The 18,449-nt window shown below is 45.1% G+C and overlaps 1 protein-coding gene across 1 annotated transcript in view; it reads right to left on the bottom strand.

Moving 5' to 3' along the window:
- LOC134936687 (zinc metalloproteinase-disintegrin-like crotastatin) overlaps positions 1-15,862 on the bottom strand; it is a 154,453-nt gene extending 138,591 nt beyond the window's left edge. The window contains exon 1 of the mRNA XM_063931867.1: positions 15,607-15,862. Within this exon, the coding sequence (XP_063787937.1) occupies positions 15,607-15,658 (52 nt within the window). The 5' untranslated portion in view covers positions 15,659-15,862. The remainder of the gene's footprint in view (positions 1-15,606) is intronic.
- Between the last annotated feature and the right edge of the window lie 2,587 nt (positions 15,863-18,449).

Here is an 18,449-nt window from a genome sequence, read left to right as displayed (position 1 = left end):
AGATCCCTCTCACTATCAGTGTAATATGGCAGGACACAGATCTCTCTCACTATCAGTGTAATATGGCAGGACACAGTTCCCTCTCACTATCAGTGTAATATGGCAGGACACAGATCCCTCTCACTATCAGTGTAATATGGCAGGACACAGATCCCTCTCACTATCAGCGTAATATGACAGGACACAGTTCCCTCTCACTATCAGTGTGATATGGCAGGACACAGATCCCTCTCACTATCAGTGTAATATGGCAGGACACAGATCCCTCTCACTATCAGTGTAATATGGCAGGACACAGTTCCCTCTCACTATCAGTGTAATATGGCAGGACACAGATCCCTCTCACTATCAGTGTAATATGGCAGGACACAGATCCCTCTCACTATCAGTGTAATATGGCAGGACACAGATCCCTCTCACTATCAGTGTAATATGGCAGGACACAGATCCCTCTCACTATCAGTGTAATATGGCAGGACACAGATCCCTCTCACTATCAGTGTAATATGGCAGGACACAGATCTCTCTCACTATCAGTGTAATATGGCAGGACACAGTTCCCTCTCACTATCAGTGTAATATGGAAGGACATAGTTCCCTCTCACTATCAGTGTAATATGGCAGGACACAGATCCCTCTCACTATCAGTGTAATATGGCAGGACACAGATCCCTCTCACTATCAGTGTAATATGGCAGGACACAGATCCCTCTCACTATCAGTGTAATATGGCAGGACACAGATCCCTCTCACTATCAGTGTAATATGGCAGGACACAGATCCCTCTCACTACCAGTGTAATATGGCAGGACACAGTTCCCTCTCACTATCAGTGTAATATGGCAGGACCCAGATCCCTCTCACTATCAGTGTAATATGGCAGGACCCAGATCCCTCTCACTATCAGTGTAATATGGCAGGACACAGATCCCTCTCACTATTAGTGTAATATGGCAGGACACAGATCCCTCTCACTATCAGTGTAATATGGCAGGACACAGATCCCTCTCACTACCAGTGTAATATGGCAGGACCCAGATCCCCTTACTATGGGCCCGATTCTTAGAATCTGTTTAGTAGACATGTCTGCGGCCTTATGCTAATGCTAGTATAAGTCCTTCCTCATATGAGAGCTGGGACGCCTACTCTGAGTGGCTGCAGGCGCAACCATCCCACTTTGTAGGTTTTTAGTGCAGCCATTGAAACACACCAGTCTCGTTTTAGGTGCAGATTATCCAAGTATCTTCCAGGTGTGGCTTCCAATGTGAGCGATTAAGCGTCCGAGGGTCTGATTAAGGGATGAACACTAATGCATACATTCACAGCTGCGTCTTTGTACCCAGCAACCATGCGATTGCCGCAGCCAATGGAATTTGTACAGAGATGGCCACAGGCTGCTGTGCCAATCCATTGCTTAGAGTAAAAAAATTACACCATCTGACGCACTATAGAACATTTCTCCAGCCTTTAGAGCCGCAGGATGTATATCTGAACATGGCTGCCGAAATCAGTGCAACTAAAGAAAAAGCTACAGTTGCTGGAATTCGCGTCCACTGGCGGAAAAAAACTGGATGCCTGCTCAGTGCGACTCAGATGCATGTGCAGACTTAAAACAGCAGCCGTTTGCATCTGATGCCTTAACGGCACCCACCTCTGAATCCGACCATCTGAGCACAGTCCATGGAAGGCATGCGCCGGGCAAGTGTGTAAGGATTATCATGCATGCACGGTAGGAAATCACACACACACACACACACACACACACACACACACACACACACACAACAAAAGTATTTGACCACACCTGTTAATTATTAAATTCAGGTGTTACAATTAGACCCTTTGCCACAGGTGTATAAAATCAAGAACCTAGCCATGCAGTCTCCATTTGCAAACATTTGTGATACAAAATGGGTCGGTCTGAAGAAACAAGAGACATCAAGCATGGTACCACCACATGGTACCATAGGGTGCCACCTTTGCAATAAGATGGTTTGTGAAATTTTATCCCTGTTTCTGTGATATTATTAGAAAAAGGAAGCATTTAGGAACAACAGATACTCAGCCACGAAGCGGAAGACCATGTAAAATCACAGAGCGGGATCAACGACTGCTAAGGTGCATGGTGTGTCAAAGCCACCAACACTCTGCTGATTCTATAGCTGAAGAGTTCCAAACTTCTACTGGCATTAATGTAAGCATAAAAACTGTGCAGCAGGAGATTAATGGAATGGGTCCCCGTGGCCGAGTAGCTGCATGCAAGCCTCACATCACCGAGTCCAATGCCAAGTGTTGGATGGAGTGGTGTAAAACACAGCGACACTGGACAGTGGAGCAGTGGTAACGTGTTCTGTGGCGTGACAAATTACACTTTTCTGTTTGGCAGTCAGATGGGCGAGTCTGGGTTTGGTGGAAGCCGGGAGAATGTTACCTGCCTGACTGCATTGTGCCAACTGTGAAGTTTGGTGGAGGAGTGATAATGGCATGGGGCTGTTTTTCAGGGTTTGGCCTAGGCCCGTTGTCTCCAGTGAAGGGCAATCTTAATGCTTCAGCATACCAAGACATTTTGGACAATACTGTGCTTCCGACTTTGTGGTAACAGTTTAGGGAAGGCCCTTTTCTATTACAACATGACTGTGCCCCAGTGCACAAAGCAAGGACTATAAAGACATGAGGCCTCATTCAGACCCGATCGCACGCTAGCTTTTTTTGCTGTGGTGCGATCAGGTCTGAGCTGCGCATGCACCGCAATACGCAGGTGCGTTGGCCGCCGGCAACGGGGATCGAAGGACAGCAACGAATTTTACAAAGAAAGCGATCACACCGGCGATTGCAAGAAGATTAACAGGAAGAGGCCGTTTGTGGGTGGCAACTGACCATTTTTAAGGAGTGTCTGGGAGAACGCAGGTGTGCCCAGCCGTTCTGAAGGAGGGTATCTGACGTCAGCATCAGCATTTGTTTGGGCGGCTCTCTGCACAATCATTCGCACACCTGCACAGCGATTACCTCCTCCCCCTGTAGGCGGCAATTACCTGGTCGCAGCAGTGCAAAAATTGCCTGCTTGCGACCAGGTCTGAATGAGGGCCATGGTTTGAGGTAGTTCGGTGTAGAAGAACCTGACTGGTCCACACAGAGCCCTGACCTCAACCCCATAGAGCACATTTGGGATGAACTGGAACGGAGATTGTGAGTCAGGCCTTCTCGTTCAACATCTGGACCTGACCTCATAAATGCTTTACAGAATGAATGGGCACAAATTCCCAGAGAAACACTCCAAAACCTTGTGGGAAGCCTTCCAATAAGAGTGAAAGCTGTTATAGCTGCAAAAGGGGAACCAACTCCATATAAAAGTATATGTATTTGCATACAATGACATTCCAGTCCCTGTTTGTGTAATTGTCAGGCATCCAAATACATTTATACATATAGTGTATACGGCAGGTCACAGATCACTCTCACTATTCATGTAATAATATACAGTAACAGAACACGGATCTCTCCATCTATCCGTGTAATATTATGAGAGGACACCGATCCCTCTCCATGTGATAATACAGGTTGAGTATCCCTTATCCAAAATGCTTGGGACCAGAGGTATTTTGGATATCGGATTTTTACGTATTTTGGAATAATTGCATACCACAATGAGATATCATGGTGATGGGACCTAAATATAAGCACAGAATACATTTATGTTTTATATACACCTTATACACACAGCCTGAAGGTCATTTTAGACAATATTTTTTATAACTTTGTGCATTAAACAAAGTGTGTCTACATTCACACAATGCATTTATGTTTCATATACACCTTATACACACAGCCTAAAGGTAATTTAATACAATATTTTTAATAACTTTGTGTATTAAACAAAGTTTGTGTACATTGAGCCATCAAAAAACAAAGGTTTCACTATCTCACTCTCATGCAAAAAAGTCCGTATTTCGGAATATTCCGTATTTCGGAATATTTGGATATGGGATACTCAACCTGTATACAGCAACAGGACACAGATCCCTCTCCATGTGATAATATACAGCAACAGGACACAGATCCTTTTCACTATCAGTGTAGTAATATAACAGGACACATACCTCTGATCCTTCTCACTACCAGTGTGACAATGTCAGAACACAGATCCCCATCACTACCAGTGTAATATGACAGGATACAGATTCCTCTCACTATCCATATGATACATACAACAGGACACAGATCCCTCTTACTACCAGTGTGATAATGTGACAGGACACAGACCCCCTCACTACCAGTGTGATAATATGACAGGACACAGACCTCTCACTACCAGTGTGATAATATGACAGGACACAAACCCCCTCACTACCAGTGTGATAATATGACAGGACACAGACCCCTCACTACCAGTGTGATAATATGACAGGACACAAACCCCCTCACTACCAGTGTGATAATATGACAGGACACAGGCCCCTCACTACCAGTGTGATAATATGACAGGACACAGACCCCTCACTACCAGTGTGATAATATGACAGGACATAGACCCCCTCACTACCAGTGTGATAATATGACAGGACATAGACCCCCTCACTACCAGTGTGATAATATGACAGGACACAGACCCCTCACTACCAGTGTGATAATATGACAGGACACAGACCCCTCACTACCAGTGTGATAATATGACAGGACACAGACCCCTCACTACCAGTGTGATAATATGACAGGACATAGACCCCCTCACTACCAGTGTGATAATATGACAGGACACAGAACCCCTCACTACCAGTGTGATAATATGACAGGACACAGACCCCCTCACTACCAGTGTGATAATATAAGCCGTGGATTCTGCTTACAATTAGACTGATAATATGACCGGTCACAGACTTTGGTCACACATGGTATAATTTAGCTATGCTTGCCATACACCAGAATCAGAGTACAGTTTGGCCACAAACATATGCACTCAGATGGGTCAGCTGTGGTCACTGGACCAAGTTAGTGCTGTTCATACATGCAGGCCAATAGGTCACCTGAGTATTAGAGATGAGCGGGTTCGGTTTCTCTGAATCCGAACCCGCCAGAACTTCATGTTTTTTTTCACGGGTCCGAGCGACTCGGATCTTCCCGCCTTGCTCGGTTAACCCGAGCGCGCCCGAACGTCATCATGACGCTGTCGGATTCTCGCGAGGCTCGGATTCTATCGCGAGACTCGGATTCTATATAAGGAGCCGCGCGTCGCCGCCATTTTCACACGTGCATTGAGATTGATAGGGAGAGGACGTGGCTGGCGTCCTCTCCGTTTAGAATTAGAATAGATTAGAGAGACACTTGATTTACTAATTTTGGGGAGCATTAGGAGTACTCAGTAGTGTACAGTGCAGAGTTTTGCTGATAGTGACCAGTGACCACCACTTTTATTTATAATCCGTTCTCTGCCTGAAAAAAGCGATACACAGCACACAGTGACTCAGTCACATACCATATCTGTGTGCACTGCTCAGGCTCAGGCCAGTGTGCTGCATCATCTATTATCTATATATAATATTATATATATCTGTCTGACTGCTCAGCTCACACAGCTTATAATTGTGGGGGAGACTGGGGAGCACTACTGCAGTGCCAGTTATAGGTTATAGCAGGAGCCAGGAGTACATAATATAATCCGTTCTCTGCCTGAAAAAAGCGATACACAGCACACAGTGACTCAGTCACATACCATATCTGTGTGCACTGCTCAGGCTCAGGCCAGTGTGCTGCATCATCTATTATCTATATATAATATTATATATATCTGTCTGACTGCTCAGCTCACACAGCTTATAATTGTGGGGGAGACTGGGGAGCACTACTGCAGTGCCAGTTATAGGTTATAGCAGGAGCCAGGAGTACATAATATATTATATAGTGAGTGACCACCAGACACACAGTGCAGTTTATTTAATATATCCGTTCTCTGCCTGAAAAAAGCGATACACACAGTGACTCAGTCAGTCACATACCATATCTGTGTGCACTGCTCAGGCTCAGGCCAGTGTGCTGCATCATCTATATATATTATATATCTGTCTGACTGCTCAGCTCACACAGCTTATAATTGTGGGGGAGACTGGGGAGCACTACTGCAGTGCCAGTTATAGGTTATAGCAGGAGCCAGGAGTACATAATATTATATTAAAATTAAACAGTGCACACTTTTGCTGCAGGAGTGCCACTGCCAGTGTGACTAGTGACCAGTGACCTGACCACCAGTATATAATATTAGTAGTATACTATCTCTTTATCAACCAGTCTATATTAGCAGCAGACACAGTACAGTGCGGTAGTTCACGGCTGTAGCTACCTCTGTGTCGGCACTCGGCAGCCCGTCCATAATTGTATATACCAGTGACCTAACCGTGGTTTTTTTTTCTTTCTTTATACATACATACTAGTTACGAGTATACTATCTCTTTATCAACCAGTCTATATATTAGCAGCAGACACAGTACAGTGCGGTAGTTCACGGCTGTGGCTACCTCTGTGTCGGCACTCGGCAGCCCGTCCATAATTGTATATACCAGTGACCTAACCGTGGTTTTTTTTTCTTTCTTTATACATACATACTAGTTACGAGTATACTATCTCTTTATCAACCAGTCTATATATTAGCAGCAGACACAGTACAGTGCGGTAGTTCACGGCTGTGGCTACCTCTGTGTCGGCACTCGGCAGCCCGTCCATAATTGTATATACCACCTAACCGTGGTTTTTTTTTCTTTCTTTATACATACATACTAGTTACGAGTATACTATCTCTTTATCAACCAGTCTATATATTAGCAGCAGACACAGTACAGTGCGGTAGTTCACGGCTGTGGCTACCTCTGTGTCGGCACTCGGCAGCCCGTCCATAATTGTATATACCACCTAACCGTGGTTTTTTTTTCTTTCTTTATACATACATACTAGTTACGAGTATACTATCTCTTTATCAACCAGTCTATATATTAGCAGCAGACACAGTACAGTGCGGTAGTTCACGGCTGTGGCTACCTCTGTGTCGGCACTCGGCAGCCCGTCCATAATTGTATATACCACCTAACCGTGGTTTTTTTTTCTTTCTTTATACATACATACTAGTTACGAGTATACTATCTCTTTATCAACCAGTCTATATATTAGCAGCAGACACAGTACAGTGCGGTAGTTCACGGCTGTGGCTACCTCTGTGTCGGCACTCGGCAGCCCGTCCATAATTGTATATACCACCTAACCGTGGTTTTTTTTTCTTTCTTTATACATACATACTAGTTACGAGTATACTATCTCTTTATCAACCAGTCTATATATTAGCAGCAGACACAGTACAGTGCGGTAGTTCACGGCTGTGGCTACCTCTGTGTCGGCACTCGGCAGCCCGTCCATAATTGTATATACCACCTAACCGTGGGTTTTTTTTCTTTCTTTATACATACATACTAGTTACGAGTATACTATCTCTTTATCAACCAGTCTATATATTAGCAGCAGACACAGTACAGTAGTTCACGGCTGTGGCTACCTCTGTGTCGGCACTCGGCAGCCCGTCCATAATTGTATATACCACCTAACCGTGGTTTTTTTTTCTTTCTTTATACATACATACTAGTTACGAGTATACTATCTCTTTATCAACCAGTCTATATATTAGCAGCAGACACAGTACAGTGCGGTAGTTCACGGCTGTGGCTACCTCTGTGTCGGCACTCGGCAGCCCGTCCATAATTGTATATACCACCTAACCGTGGTTTTTTTTTCTTTCTTTATACATACATACTAGTTACGAGTATACTATCTCTTTATCAACCAGTCTATATATTAGCAGCAGACACAGTACAGTAGTTCACGGCTGTGGCTACCTCTGTGTCGGCACTCGGCAGCCCGTCCATAATTGTATATACCACCTAACCGTGGTTTTTTTTTCTTTCTTTATACATACATACTAGTTACGAGTATACTATCTCTTTATCAACCAGTCTATATATTAGCAGCAGACACAGTACAGTGCGGTAGTTCACGGCTGTGGCTACCTCTGTGTCGGCACTCGGCAGCCCGTCCATAATTGTATATACCACCTAACCGTGGTTTTTTTTTCTTTCTTTATACATACATACTAGTTACGAGTATACTATCTCTTTATCAACCAGTCTATATATTAGCAGCAGACACAGTACAGTAGTTCACGGCTGTGGCTACCTCTGTGTCGGCACTCGGCAGCCCGTCCATAATTGTATATACCACCTAACCGTGGTTTTTTTTTCTTTCTTTATACATACATACTAGTTACGAGTATACTATCTCTTTATCAACCAGTCTATATATTAGCAGCAGACACAGTACAGTGCGGTAGTTCACGGCTGTGGCTACCTCTGTGTCGGCACTCGGCAGCCCGTCCATAATTGTATATACCACCTAACCGTGGTTTTTTTTTCTTTCTTTATACATACATACTAGTTACGAGTATACTATCTCTTTATCAACCAGTCTATATATTAGCAGCAGACACAGTACAGTAGTTCACGGCTGTGGCTACCTCTGTGTCGGCACTCGGCAGCCCGTCCATAATTGTATATACCACCTAACCGTGGTTTTTTTTTCTTTCTTTATACATACATACTAGTTACGAGTATACTATCTCTTTATCAACCAGTCTATATATTAGCAGCAGACACAGTACAGTGCGGTAGTTCACGGCTGTGGCTACCTCTGTGTCGGCACTCGGCAGCCCGTCCATAATTGTATATACCACCTAACCGTGGTTTTTTTTTCTTTCTTTATACATACATACTAGTTACGAGTATACTATCTCTTTATCAACCAGTCTATATATTAGCAGCAGACACAGTACAGTAGTTCACGGCTGTGGCTACCTCTGTGTCGGCACTCGGCAGCCCGTCCATAATTGTATATACCACCTAACCGTGGTTTTTTTTTCTTTCTTTATACATACATACTAGTTACGAGTATACTATCTCTTTATCAACCAGTCTATATATTAGCAGCAGACACAGTACAGTGCGGTAGTTCACGGCTGTGGCTACCTCTGTGTCGGCACTCGGCAGCCCGTCCATAATTGTATATACCACCTAACCGTGGTTTTTTCTTTCTTTATACATACATACTAGTTACGAGTATACTATCTCTTTATCAACCAGTCTATATATTAGCAGCAGACACAGTACAGTGCGGTAGTTCACGGCTGTGGCTACCTCTGTGTCGGCACTCGGCAGCCCGTCCATAATTGTATACTAGTATCCAATCCATCCATCTCCATTGTTTACCTGAGGTGCCTTTTAGTTGTGCCTATTAAAATATGGAGAACAAAAATGTTGAGGTTCCAAAATTAGGGAAAGATCAAGATCCACTTCCACCTCGTGCTGAAGCTGCTGCCACTAGTCATGGCCGAGACGATGAAATGCCAGCAACGTCGTCTGCCAAGGCCGATGCCCAATGGCATAGTACAGAGCATGTCAAAACCAAAACACCAAATATCAGTAAAAAAAGGACTCCAAAACCTAAAATAAAATTGTCGGAGGAGAAGCGTAAACTTGCCAATATGCCATTTACCACACGGAGTGGCAAGGAACGGCTGAGGCCCTGGCCTATGTTCATGGCTAGTGGTTCAGCTTCACATGAGGATGGAAGCACTCAGCCTCTCGCTAGAAAACTGAAAAGACTCAAGCTGGCAAAAGCACCGCAAAGAACTGTGCGTTCTTTGAAATCCCAAATCCACAAGGAGAGTCCAATTGTGTCGGTTGCGATGCCTGACCTTCCCAACACTGGACGTGAAGAGCATGCGCCTTCCACCATTTGCACGCCCCCTGCAAGTGCTGGAAGGAGCACCCGCAGTCCAGTTCCTGATAGTCAGATTGAAGATGTCAGTGTTGAAGTACACCAGGATGAGGAGGATATGGGTGTTGCTGGCGCTGGGGAGGAAATTGACCAGGAGGATTCTGATGGTGAGGTGGTTTGTTTAAGTCAGGCACCCGGGGAGACACCTGTTGTCCGTGGGAGGAATATGGCCGTTGACATGCCAGGTGAAAATACCAAAAAAAATCAGCTCTTCGGTGTGGAGGTATTTCACCAGAAATGCGGACAACAGGTGTCAAGCCGTGTGTTCCCTTTGTCAAGCTGTAATACGTAGGGGTAAGGACGTTAACCACCTCGGAACATCCTCCCTTATACGTCACCTGCAGCGCATTCATAATAAGTCAGTGACAAGTTCAAAAACTTTGGGTGACAGCGGAAGCAGTCCACTGACCAGTAAATCCCTTCCTCTTGTAACCAAGCTCACGCAAACCACCCCACCAACTCCCTCAGTGTCAATTTCCTCCTTCCCCAGGAATGCCAATAGTCCTGCAGGCCATGTCACTGGCAATTCTGACGAGTCCTCTCCTGCCTGGGATTCCTCCGATGCATCCTTGCGTGTAACGCCTACTGCTGCTGGCGCTGCTGTTGTTGCCGCTGGGAGTCGATGGTCATCCCAGAGGGGAAGTCGTAAGCCCACTTGTACTACTTCCAGTAAGCAATTGACTGTTCAACAGTCCTTTGCGAGGAAGATGAAATATCACAGCAGTCATCCTACTGCAAAGCGGATAACTGAGGCCTTGGCATCCTGGGTGGTGAGAAACGTGGTTCCGGTATCCATCATTACTGCAGAGCCAACTAGAGACTTGTTGGAGGTACTGTGTCCCCGGTACCAAATACCATCTAGGTTCCATTTCTCTAGGCAGGCGATACCGAAAATGTACACAGACCTCAGAAAAAGAGTCACCAGTGTCCTAAAAAATGCAGCTGTACCCAATGTCCACTTAACCACGGACATGTGGACAAGTGGAGCAGGGCAGGGTCAGGACTATATGACTGTGACAGCCCACTGGGTAGATGTATGGACTCCCGCCGCAAGAACAGCAGCGGCGGCACCAGTAGCAGCATCTCGCAAACGCCAACTCTTTCCTAGGCAGGCTACGCTTTGTATCACCGCTTTCCAGAATACGCACACAGCTGAAAACCTCTTACGGCAACTGAGGAAGATCATCGCGGAATGGCTTACCCCAATTGGACTCTCCTGTGGATTTGTGGCATCGGACAACGCCAGCAATATTGTGTGTGCATTAAATCTGGGCCAATTCCAGCACGTCCCATGTTTTGCACATACCTTGAATTTGGTGGTGCAGAATTTTTTAAAAAACGACAGGGGCGTGCAAGAGATGCTGTCGGTGGCCAGAAGAATTGCGGGACACTTTCGGCGTACAGGCACCACGTACAGAAAACTGGAGCACCACCAAAAACTACTGAACCTGCCCTGCCATCATCTGAAGCAAGAAGTGGTAACGAGGTGGAATTCAACCCTCTATATGCTTCAGAGGTTGGAGGAGCAGCAAAAGGCCATTCAAGCCTATACAATTGATCACGATATAGTAGGTGGAATGCACCTGTCTCAAGTGCAGTGGAGAATGATTTCAACGTTGTGCAAGGTTCTGATGCCCTTTGAACTTGCCACACGTGAAGTCAGTTCAGACACTGCCAGCCTGAGTCAGGTCATTCCCCTCATCAGGCTTTTGCAGAAGAAGCTGGAGGCATTGAAGGAGGAGCTAACACGGAGCGATTCCGCTAGGCATGTGGGACTTGTGGATGCAGCCCTTAATTCGCTTAACAAGGATTCACGGGTGGTCAATCTGTTGAAATCAGAGCACTACATTTTGGCCACCGTGCTCGATCCTAGATTTAAAGCCTACCTTGGATCTCTCTTTCCGGCAGACACAGGTCTGCTGGGGTTGAAAGACCTGCTGGTGACAAAATTGTCAAGTCAAGCGGAACGCGACCTGTCAACATCTCCTCCTTCACATTCTCCCGCAACTGGGGGTGCGAGGAAAAGGCTCAGAATTCCGAGCCCACCCGCTGGCGGTGATGCAGGGCAGTCTGGAGCGACTGCTGATGCTGACATCTGGTCCGGACTGAAGGACCTGACAACGATTACGGACATGTCGTCTACTGTCACTGCATATGATTCTCTCAACAGTGATAGAATGGTGGAGGATTATATGAGTGACCGCATCCAAGTAGGCACGTCACACAGTCCGTACTTATACTGGCAGGAAAAAGAGGCAATTTGGAGGCCCTTGCACAAACTGGCTTTATTCTACCTAAGTTGCCCTCCCACAAGTGTGTACTCCGAAAGAGTGTTTAGTGCCGCCGCTCACCTTGTCAGCAATCGGCGTACGAGGTTACATCCAGAAAATGTGGAGAAGATGATGTTCATTAAAATGAATTATAATCAATTCCTCCGCGGAGACATTGACCAGCAGCAATTGCCTCCACAAAGTACACAGGGAGCTGAGATGGTGGATTCCAGTGGGGACGAATTGATAATCTGTGAGGAGGGGGATGTACACGGTGATATATCGGAGGGTGAAGATGAGGTGGACATCTTGCCTCTGTAGAGCCAGTTTGTGCAAGGAGAGATTAATTGCTTCTTTTTTGGGGGGGGTCCAAACCAACCCGTCATATCAGTCACAGTCGTGTGGCAGACCCTGTCACTGAAATGATGGGTTGGTTAAAGTGTGCATGTCCTGTTTTGTTTATACAACATAAGGGTGGGTGGGAGGGCCCAAGGACAATTCCATCTTGCACCTCTTTTTTCTTTTCTTTTTCTTTGCATCATGTGCTGATTGGGGAGGGTTTTTTGGAAGGGACATCCTGCGTGACACTGCAGTGCCACTCCTAGATGGGCCCGGTGTTTGTGTCGGCCACTAGGGTCGCTAATCTTACTCACACAGTCAGCTACCTCATTGCGCCTCTTTTTTTCTTTGCGTCATGTGCTGTTTGGGGAGGGTTTTTTGGAAGGGACATCCTGCGTGACACTGCAGTGCCACTCCTAGATGGGCCCGGTGTTTGTGTCGGCCACTAGGGTCGCTAATCTTACTCACACAGCTACCTCATTGCGCCTCTTTTTTTCTTTGCGTCATGTGCTGTTTGGGGAGGGTTTTTTGGAAGGGCCATCCTGCGTGACACTGCAGTGCCACTCCTAGATGGGCCCGGTGTTTGTGTCGGCCACTAGGGTCGCTAATCTTACTCACACAGCTACCTCATTGCGCCTCTTTTTTTCTTTGCGTCATGTGCTGTTTGGGGAGGGTTTTTTGGAAGGGACATCCTGCGTGACACTGCAGTGCCACTCCTAGATGGGCCCGGTGTTTGTGTCGGCCACTAGGGTCGCTTATCTTACTCACACAGCGACCTCGGTGCAAATTTTAGGACTAAAAATAATATTGTGAGGTGTGAGGTATTCAGAATAGACTGAAAATGAGTGTAAATTATGGTTTTTGAGGTTAATAATACTTTGGGATCAAAATGACCCCCAAATTCTATGATTTAAGCTGTTTTTTAGTGTTTTTGGAAAAAAACACCCGAATCCAAAACACACCCGAATCCGACAAAAAAAATTCGGTGAGGTTTTGCCAAAACGCGTTCGAACCCAAAACACGGCCGCGGAACCGAACCCAAAACCAAAACACAAAACCCGAAAAATTTCAGGCGCTCATCTCTACTGAGTATATCTATTAAGCTGTGCATATACTATGCAATTATGGTTGTATATGAAAATGGTTGGAATGAAAATCTGGTTATGGATAAAAGCAAATGCAAATTAACCATTTGCTCCCAAACACTGGAAAATGGACAAAACTTGTCATTTATACAAATTGGTTACATCATAGACCGATTTTGTTCATTTTCCAGTGTTTGGGAGCAAATGGTCGATTGTAATTTGCTCTCATCCATTACCAGATTTTCATTCCAACTAGCCAGATCTGGCAGATTCTCTGTCAGATAATTGTATCGTGTATGCCCAGCTTTAATATAGCCAGTGCTGAGCCAACTGATTATCAGGTGTGGATAAAGTTTTGCAACGCCAGCTGGTGGTATTGGCCCTATGCTCACTATCAGGGCCGTTACTACGTATGTGCCAAGTGTGCCTGGCACACAGCACAGTCGCCCTGAGGGCGAAACTAGCCGCATTGTAATGAGTCAAACTGACTCATTACAAGCCGCCTTTGTGTGCCAGGTGAGGAGCAGCAGCTGTGGGAGCAGGGGAGAAGGAGGAGGACTCGGGAGCCGCAGCAGTGCACTGTAATTGGTGGCGGCACTGCTGCAGCTGTCCCTCTCCTTCCACATTGGCTGGCCGCCGCCGCTGTGCAGCTGCTGCTGCTGCCGAGTCCCCCTCGCTCCTCCTCCTTCTCCCCTGCCCGGGATCTGCCAGCAGCTGCACTGAGGAGCCTGACTGCCTGAGCCAGCGGGGAGAGAGTAAGTATCATCTATTCTATCTGTCTATTCTATCTGTCGTAATGTGTAAAAAGGGGACTCTGTCTGCCGCAATGTGTAAAAAAGGGGTTGCTATCTGCTGTAACGTGTAAAAAAAGGGGACGCTGTCTGCCGTAATGTGTAAAAAAAAAAAAAAAAAGGGGGGATGCTGTCCTCTGTGATGTGTAAAAAAAAAAGGGGACGCTATCCGCTGTAATGTGTAAAAAAAAAAAAAAAAAAAGGGGGAAGCTGTCTGCCGTAATGTGTAAAAAAGGGGCTCTGGTGTAGTGGCGTAATTTGAATAATGGAGACTACTGTGCACCGTAATATGAATTGGTATTATTTTGTGGCCACACCCCTTCCCCATGAAGCCACACCCCTATATTTTTGGCACGCGCCTACGGCGTGCACTGCCCCTATTTTACGTGTGGGGGCGCAGATGCCGATTCTTGCACACTGCGCTAAAATGTCTAGTTACGGCACTGCTCACTATCACTACATAGCACAGTCATGTGCTACGATTGCCGTACTGTTGGAGATCCCCCTAGGTTATCCTAGTGCCAGACTTCATCGGTAAAAACAGGAATAGCTTAAGGAGAAATTCCCCTGCTGCCCAAGTTGCCAGCTCTCTCTGTGACCCCTCTATTCATTAGTACATATGAATCATAATTAGTAACAGGTAAAGAGTCACCCAGCTGATAGTAGGGGAAAGGTCCCACGAGAGAGACAAACACTCACATCCTTTTAGACACTGCCACTGTGTATTACAATTCCCCTATCACAACAATATACAACTGCTACATTGTATACAGTGACAGTGATCCCAGCTAACCCTGGGGGAAAAGCTTAGAGAGCCACAATATAATAACAACCACACCTCCTATAACAGGGAACCTGGGCAGGTAATACCAGGCTGTGCTCTGGGCTAGGAATAGGAAAGGTGAGACCTGGAGGTGTAGGAACATGTCTTCAAGCTACAGCTGTAACCCTTAACAGTCCCAACCCCTAGGAGACAATCACATGACTAAGGTAATCTGATCCATTCCACAAGTCCCTGCACCCTAACCAGACAATGCATCTGACTTTCTGAGTTCCCATAAAACAATCAGAATTAATGATTTAGCGCTGCCCAGACTCCATGCATGTACTTCTGTAATTACTCTATAGGAAGGTCCCTCCAATCTATCCAGCTAACCTTTACACTTGCATTGGCTCTGCTAATGTGATCCTCATTTTATATCCTTAATTAAAATAAAAAAGTAATTGGCGGCTTTGGTGTGGGCTGTGCCCTGGACTCACCTAGGACTTGGCAGTCCAGCAGTGCCAGCAGGAGCAGTGCAGCTTGCAGCATGGTCTGTGCGCTCCTGTACTCACACTTTCTCCCGGGGAGTCACTGAGGAACTGTACACTGTACATTGTGCTTTCTACACTTTATAGCCTCACATGAGCAAACAGGTTACTCAACAATCCAGGCACGGCGGAAGTGATTGCACACTTGTCTCTGAGCCACTTCTTATTGTGTTCCTGCACGGTGTGGTGTTCTGGTCACCTCCTGGGCTGTTTGCCTTGGCACCCAGGTGTGCTCTGTTGTCATGTGCTTGGTCTGATCATGACATCAGGTACTGGTGGTGGCTGCTGTGAGAATTCCGTGTGAGCTGGTCAGGGAGATGGATCAGAGGGGAGGCAGTGACAGGCCATCCGTGTGCTGTGAAATCCGGAATATTGCAGTAGCCTAAAAAGCAACAATGTTTGTAGCAAATGTATCATATAGATAGAAATGCTCAGACATGTTTTTAGAACATTGTTACAAAACACTCTAAAAACAGATTTAAAGATTTATGCCCTTATTTATCAATGAGTGATACATTTCACTGTGAGTGATAAATTGCACCAGCCAACCAGCTCCTAAGTGTCATTTTTCAAATCCAGCCTGTGACATGGAAGTTAGGAGCTGATTGGCTGGTGCAATTTATCACTCACAGTGAAATGTATCACTCATTGATAAATAAGGGCATTAAATATAAATATATATATATATATATATATATATATATATATATATATATATATATATGTTTAACTTTCACAAAAGTTCAGATAGTTGATCTGGGTATGGGTCATTGGGTCGACAGTTATTAGGTAGTCCACTGAAGGTCGACATGGGCATTAGATCGACATGTACTAGGTTGACAGGTGAAAAGGTCGACATGAGTTTTTGGACTTTTTGTGGTGTCGTTTTCTTCGTAAAGTGACGGGGAACCCCAATTAGTGCACCGTGTCCTCACGCATGGCTCGCTTCGCTCGCCATGCTTCGGGCACAGATTACCGTTCCAATCATAGTCCACGTGGATCGTCAAGTATGGAAAAATCAAAAAAATGAAGAAAAAAAAAAGTGAAAAACTCATGTCAACCTTTTGACCTTTTGACCTATTGAACATGTCGACCTATTGACCATGTTGACCTAATGCATGTCGACCTTCAGTGGTCAACCTAATGACTGTCGACCTAAGCTGTGTCGACCTAACAACCGTATCCCGTTGATCTTCTACTTAAATTTGCTATAGTGATGTTGTTGTTATGGGCCATTTCCTGCATATGGTTGCAGTAACTTTCTATGGCTTATTTTGTGTCAGCTCCCCGTGTACAAACGCTTGGGGCTCTATTCAGGACATTTCTTTTCACAATAAGAATGCAGAAAACAGTGTTTCCATATTTTTAACCTAACCTGTTCAGCAAAGGGTTAACGGAGAAGATAACGCAATTATCTTCTCGCTTCATACCCTTCTCGCTGAATATCACACAGTAGATTAATCTATTGATTTCTATTGTGGTTCTACATTTTATGCTGTTCAGCAAGCATCAAAACGTTAAACTTCCCGATAAAATTTTACTTTATGTAACGCCATTTCAGAAAGTCGTTATATAAAGAATATCCATAAAATTTATGAAAAATGCAAAGGAAATTTTCCCATCAGTCCCTGCAGGATCTTGATATGAGCGGCAATTGTGTGTCTAGCTCAGTGGTTCTCAAACATTTTTGAATCATGGCGTCCTAGAGTATCAGAATTTTTTTCACGGCACCCCTAGGTCAAATTTTCTGATTGAGAAATTTAGAAAGAAATATTAAATTAAGTAAACTGTGTTTATATGTCATCCTTAGGGTCAGTTATGTGGTGAGGGACAGGATATGCTTCTGTTTGTCCACATATTGTATGATTGACAGCCACCAGTACTGTTATTGCCTATTACATTAATCATAAATAATTTGAATTGGTCCTGGATCATCAATCCAAGGCACCCCTGCAAGTGTCCCGAGGCACCCCAGGGTGCCTAGGCACACAGTTTGGGAACCACTGGTCTAGCTCCAGGCTCCCAAAAGCTTCTAAATTGATTAAAATGTGTATTTAGACTTATTCATTTATATTTATGTGGTTTATATATAAAATCAGAGGCGGAACAACCGCCAGTGCAACCAGTGCGTTGCACTGGGGCCCGCCTCTGTCCAGGGGCCCAAAGCATGTAATGAGTCAAACTGACTCATTACATGCCGCTGTGTGCTGCAGGCAACCGCTGCCCAGGAACAGTGTGTTACCGCAGTCACTGTTCCTTTGAAGTTTATTGCTGAATATCTGTGAATTTTTTAAAAAATCTCGTGTTGATATTGCCAGATAATGATCAGGACAATATTGAGATTTTTTCTGAATAGAGTCCTTTATCTATTTTCAGTTCTATAGCCTTTATTGTGTAAAGAAATTACAAATTTAGTGTCATCCTGACTTTGTTCCTCATGTCTTAGTAGCTTATCATGACTTACCTCTGCCAACAGTCTGCAGTTCAGTATTTCTGCTTACTGGGTTTAGCCCAGCTTACTGGTTCTGATGTATCATGTTTGGCAGTGTTCATTGTCTGAGAGGTTTGCTCCAGGGACGTGTGGTGAGCTAAATAGCTCAGGAGGCACTGACTAGCACCAGAGCCAGATTTACAAGCAGTATATGAGCCAAAGCGTACATCTGGGCATTATACACAGGTGCAGCAATATAAACTCCTGGAAATTTGGTGACTTTTGATCAGAGATGTGCGGAAAAGTTAGCCAGGTGAGGCACTGTCTCACCTGCTATAGACTTTTTACTCCAGAGTTTTGG

Source organism: Pseudophryne corroboree, chromosome 6 (genome assembly GCF_028390025.1).
Source record: "Pseudophryne corroboree isolate aPseCor3 chromosome 6, aPseCor3.hap2, whole genome shotgun sequence".
Lineage (NCBI taxonomy): Eukaryota > Metazoa > Chordata > Amphibia > Anura > Myobatrachidae > Pseudophryne > Pseudophryne corroboree.
Note: the sequence above shows the minus strand (reverse complement) of the source record. Positions and strands in the feature narration are given on the sequence as shown.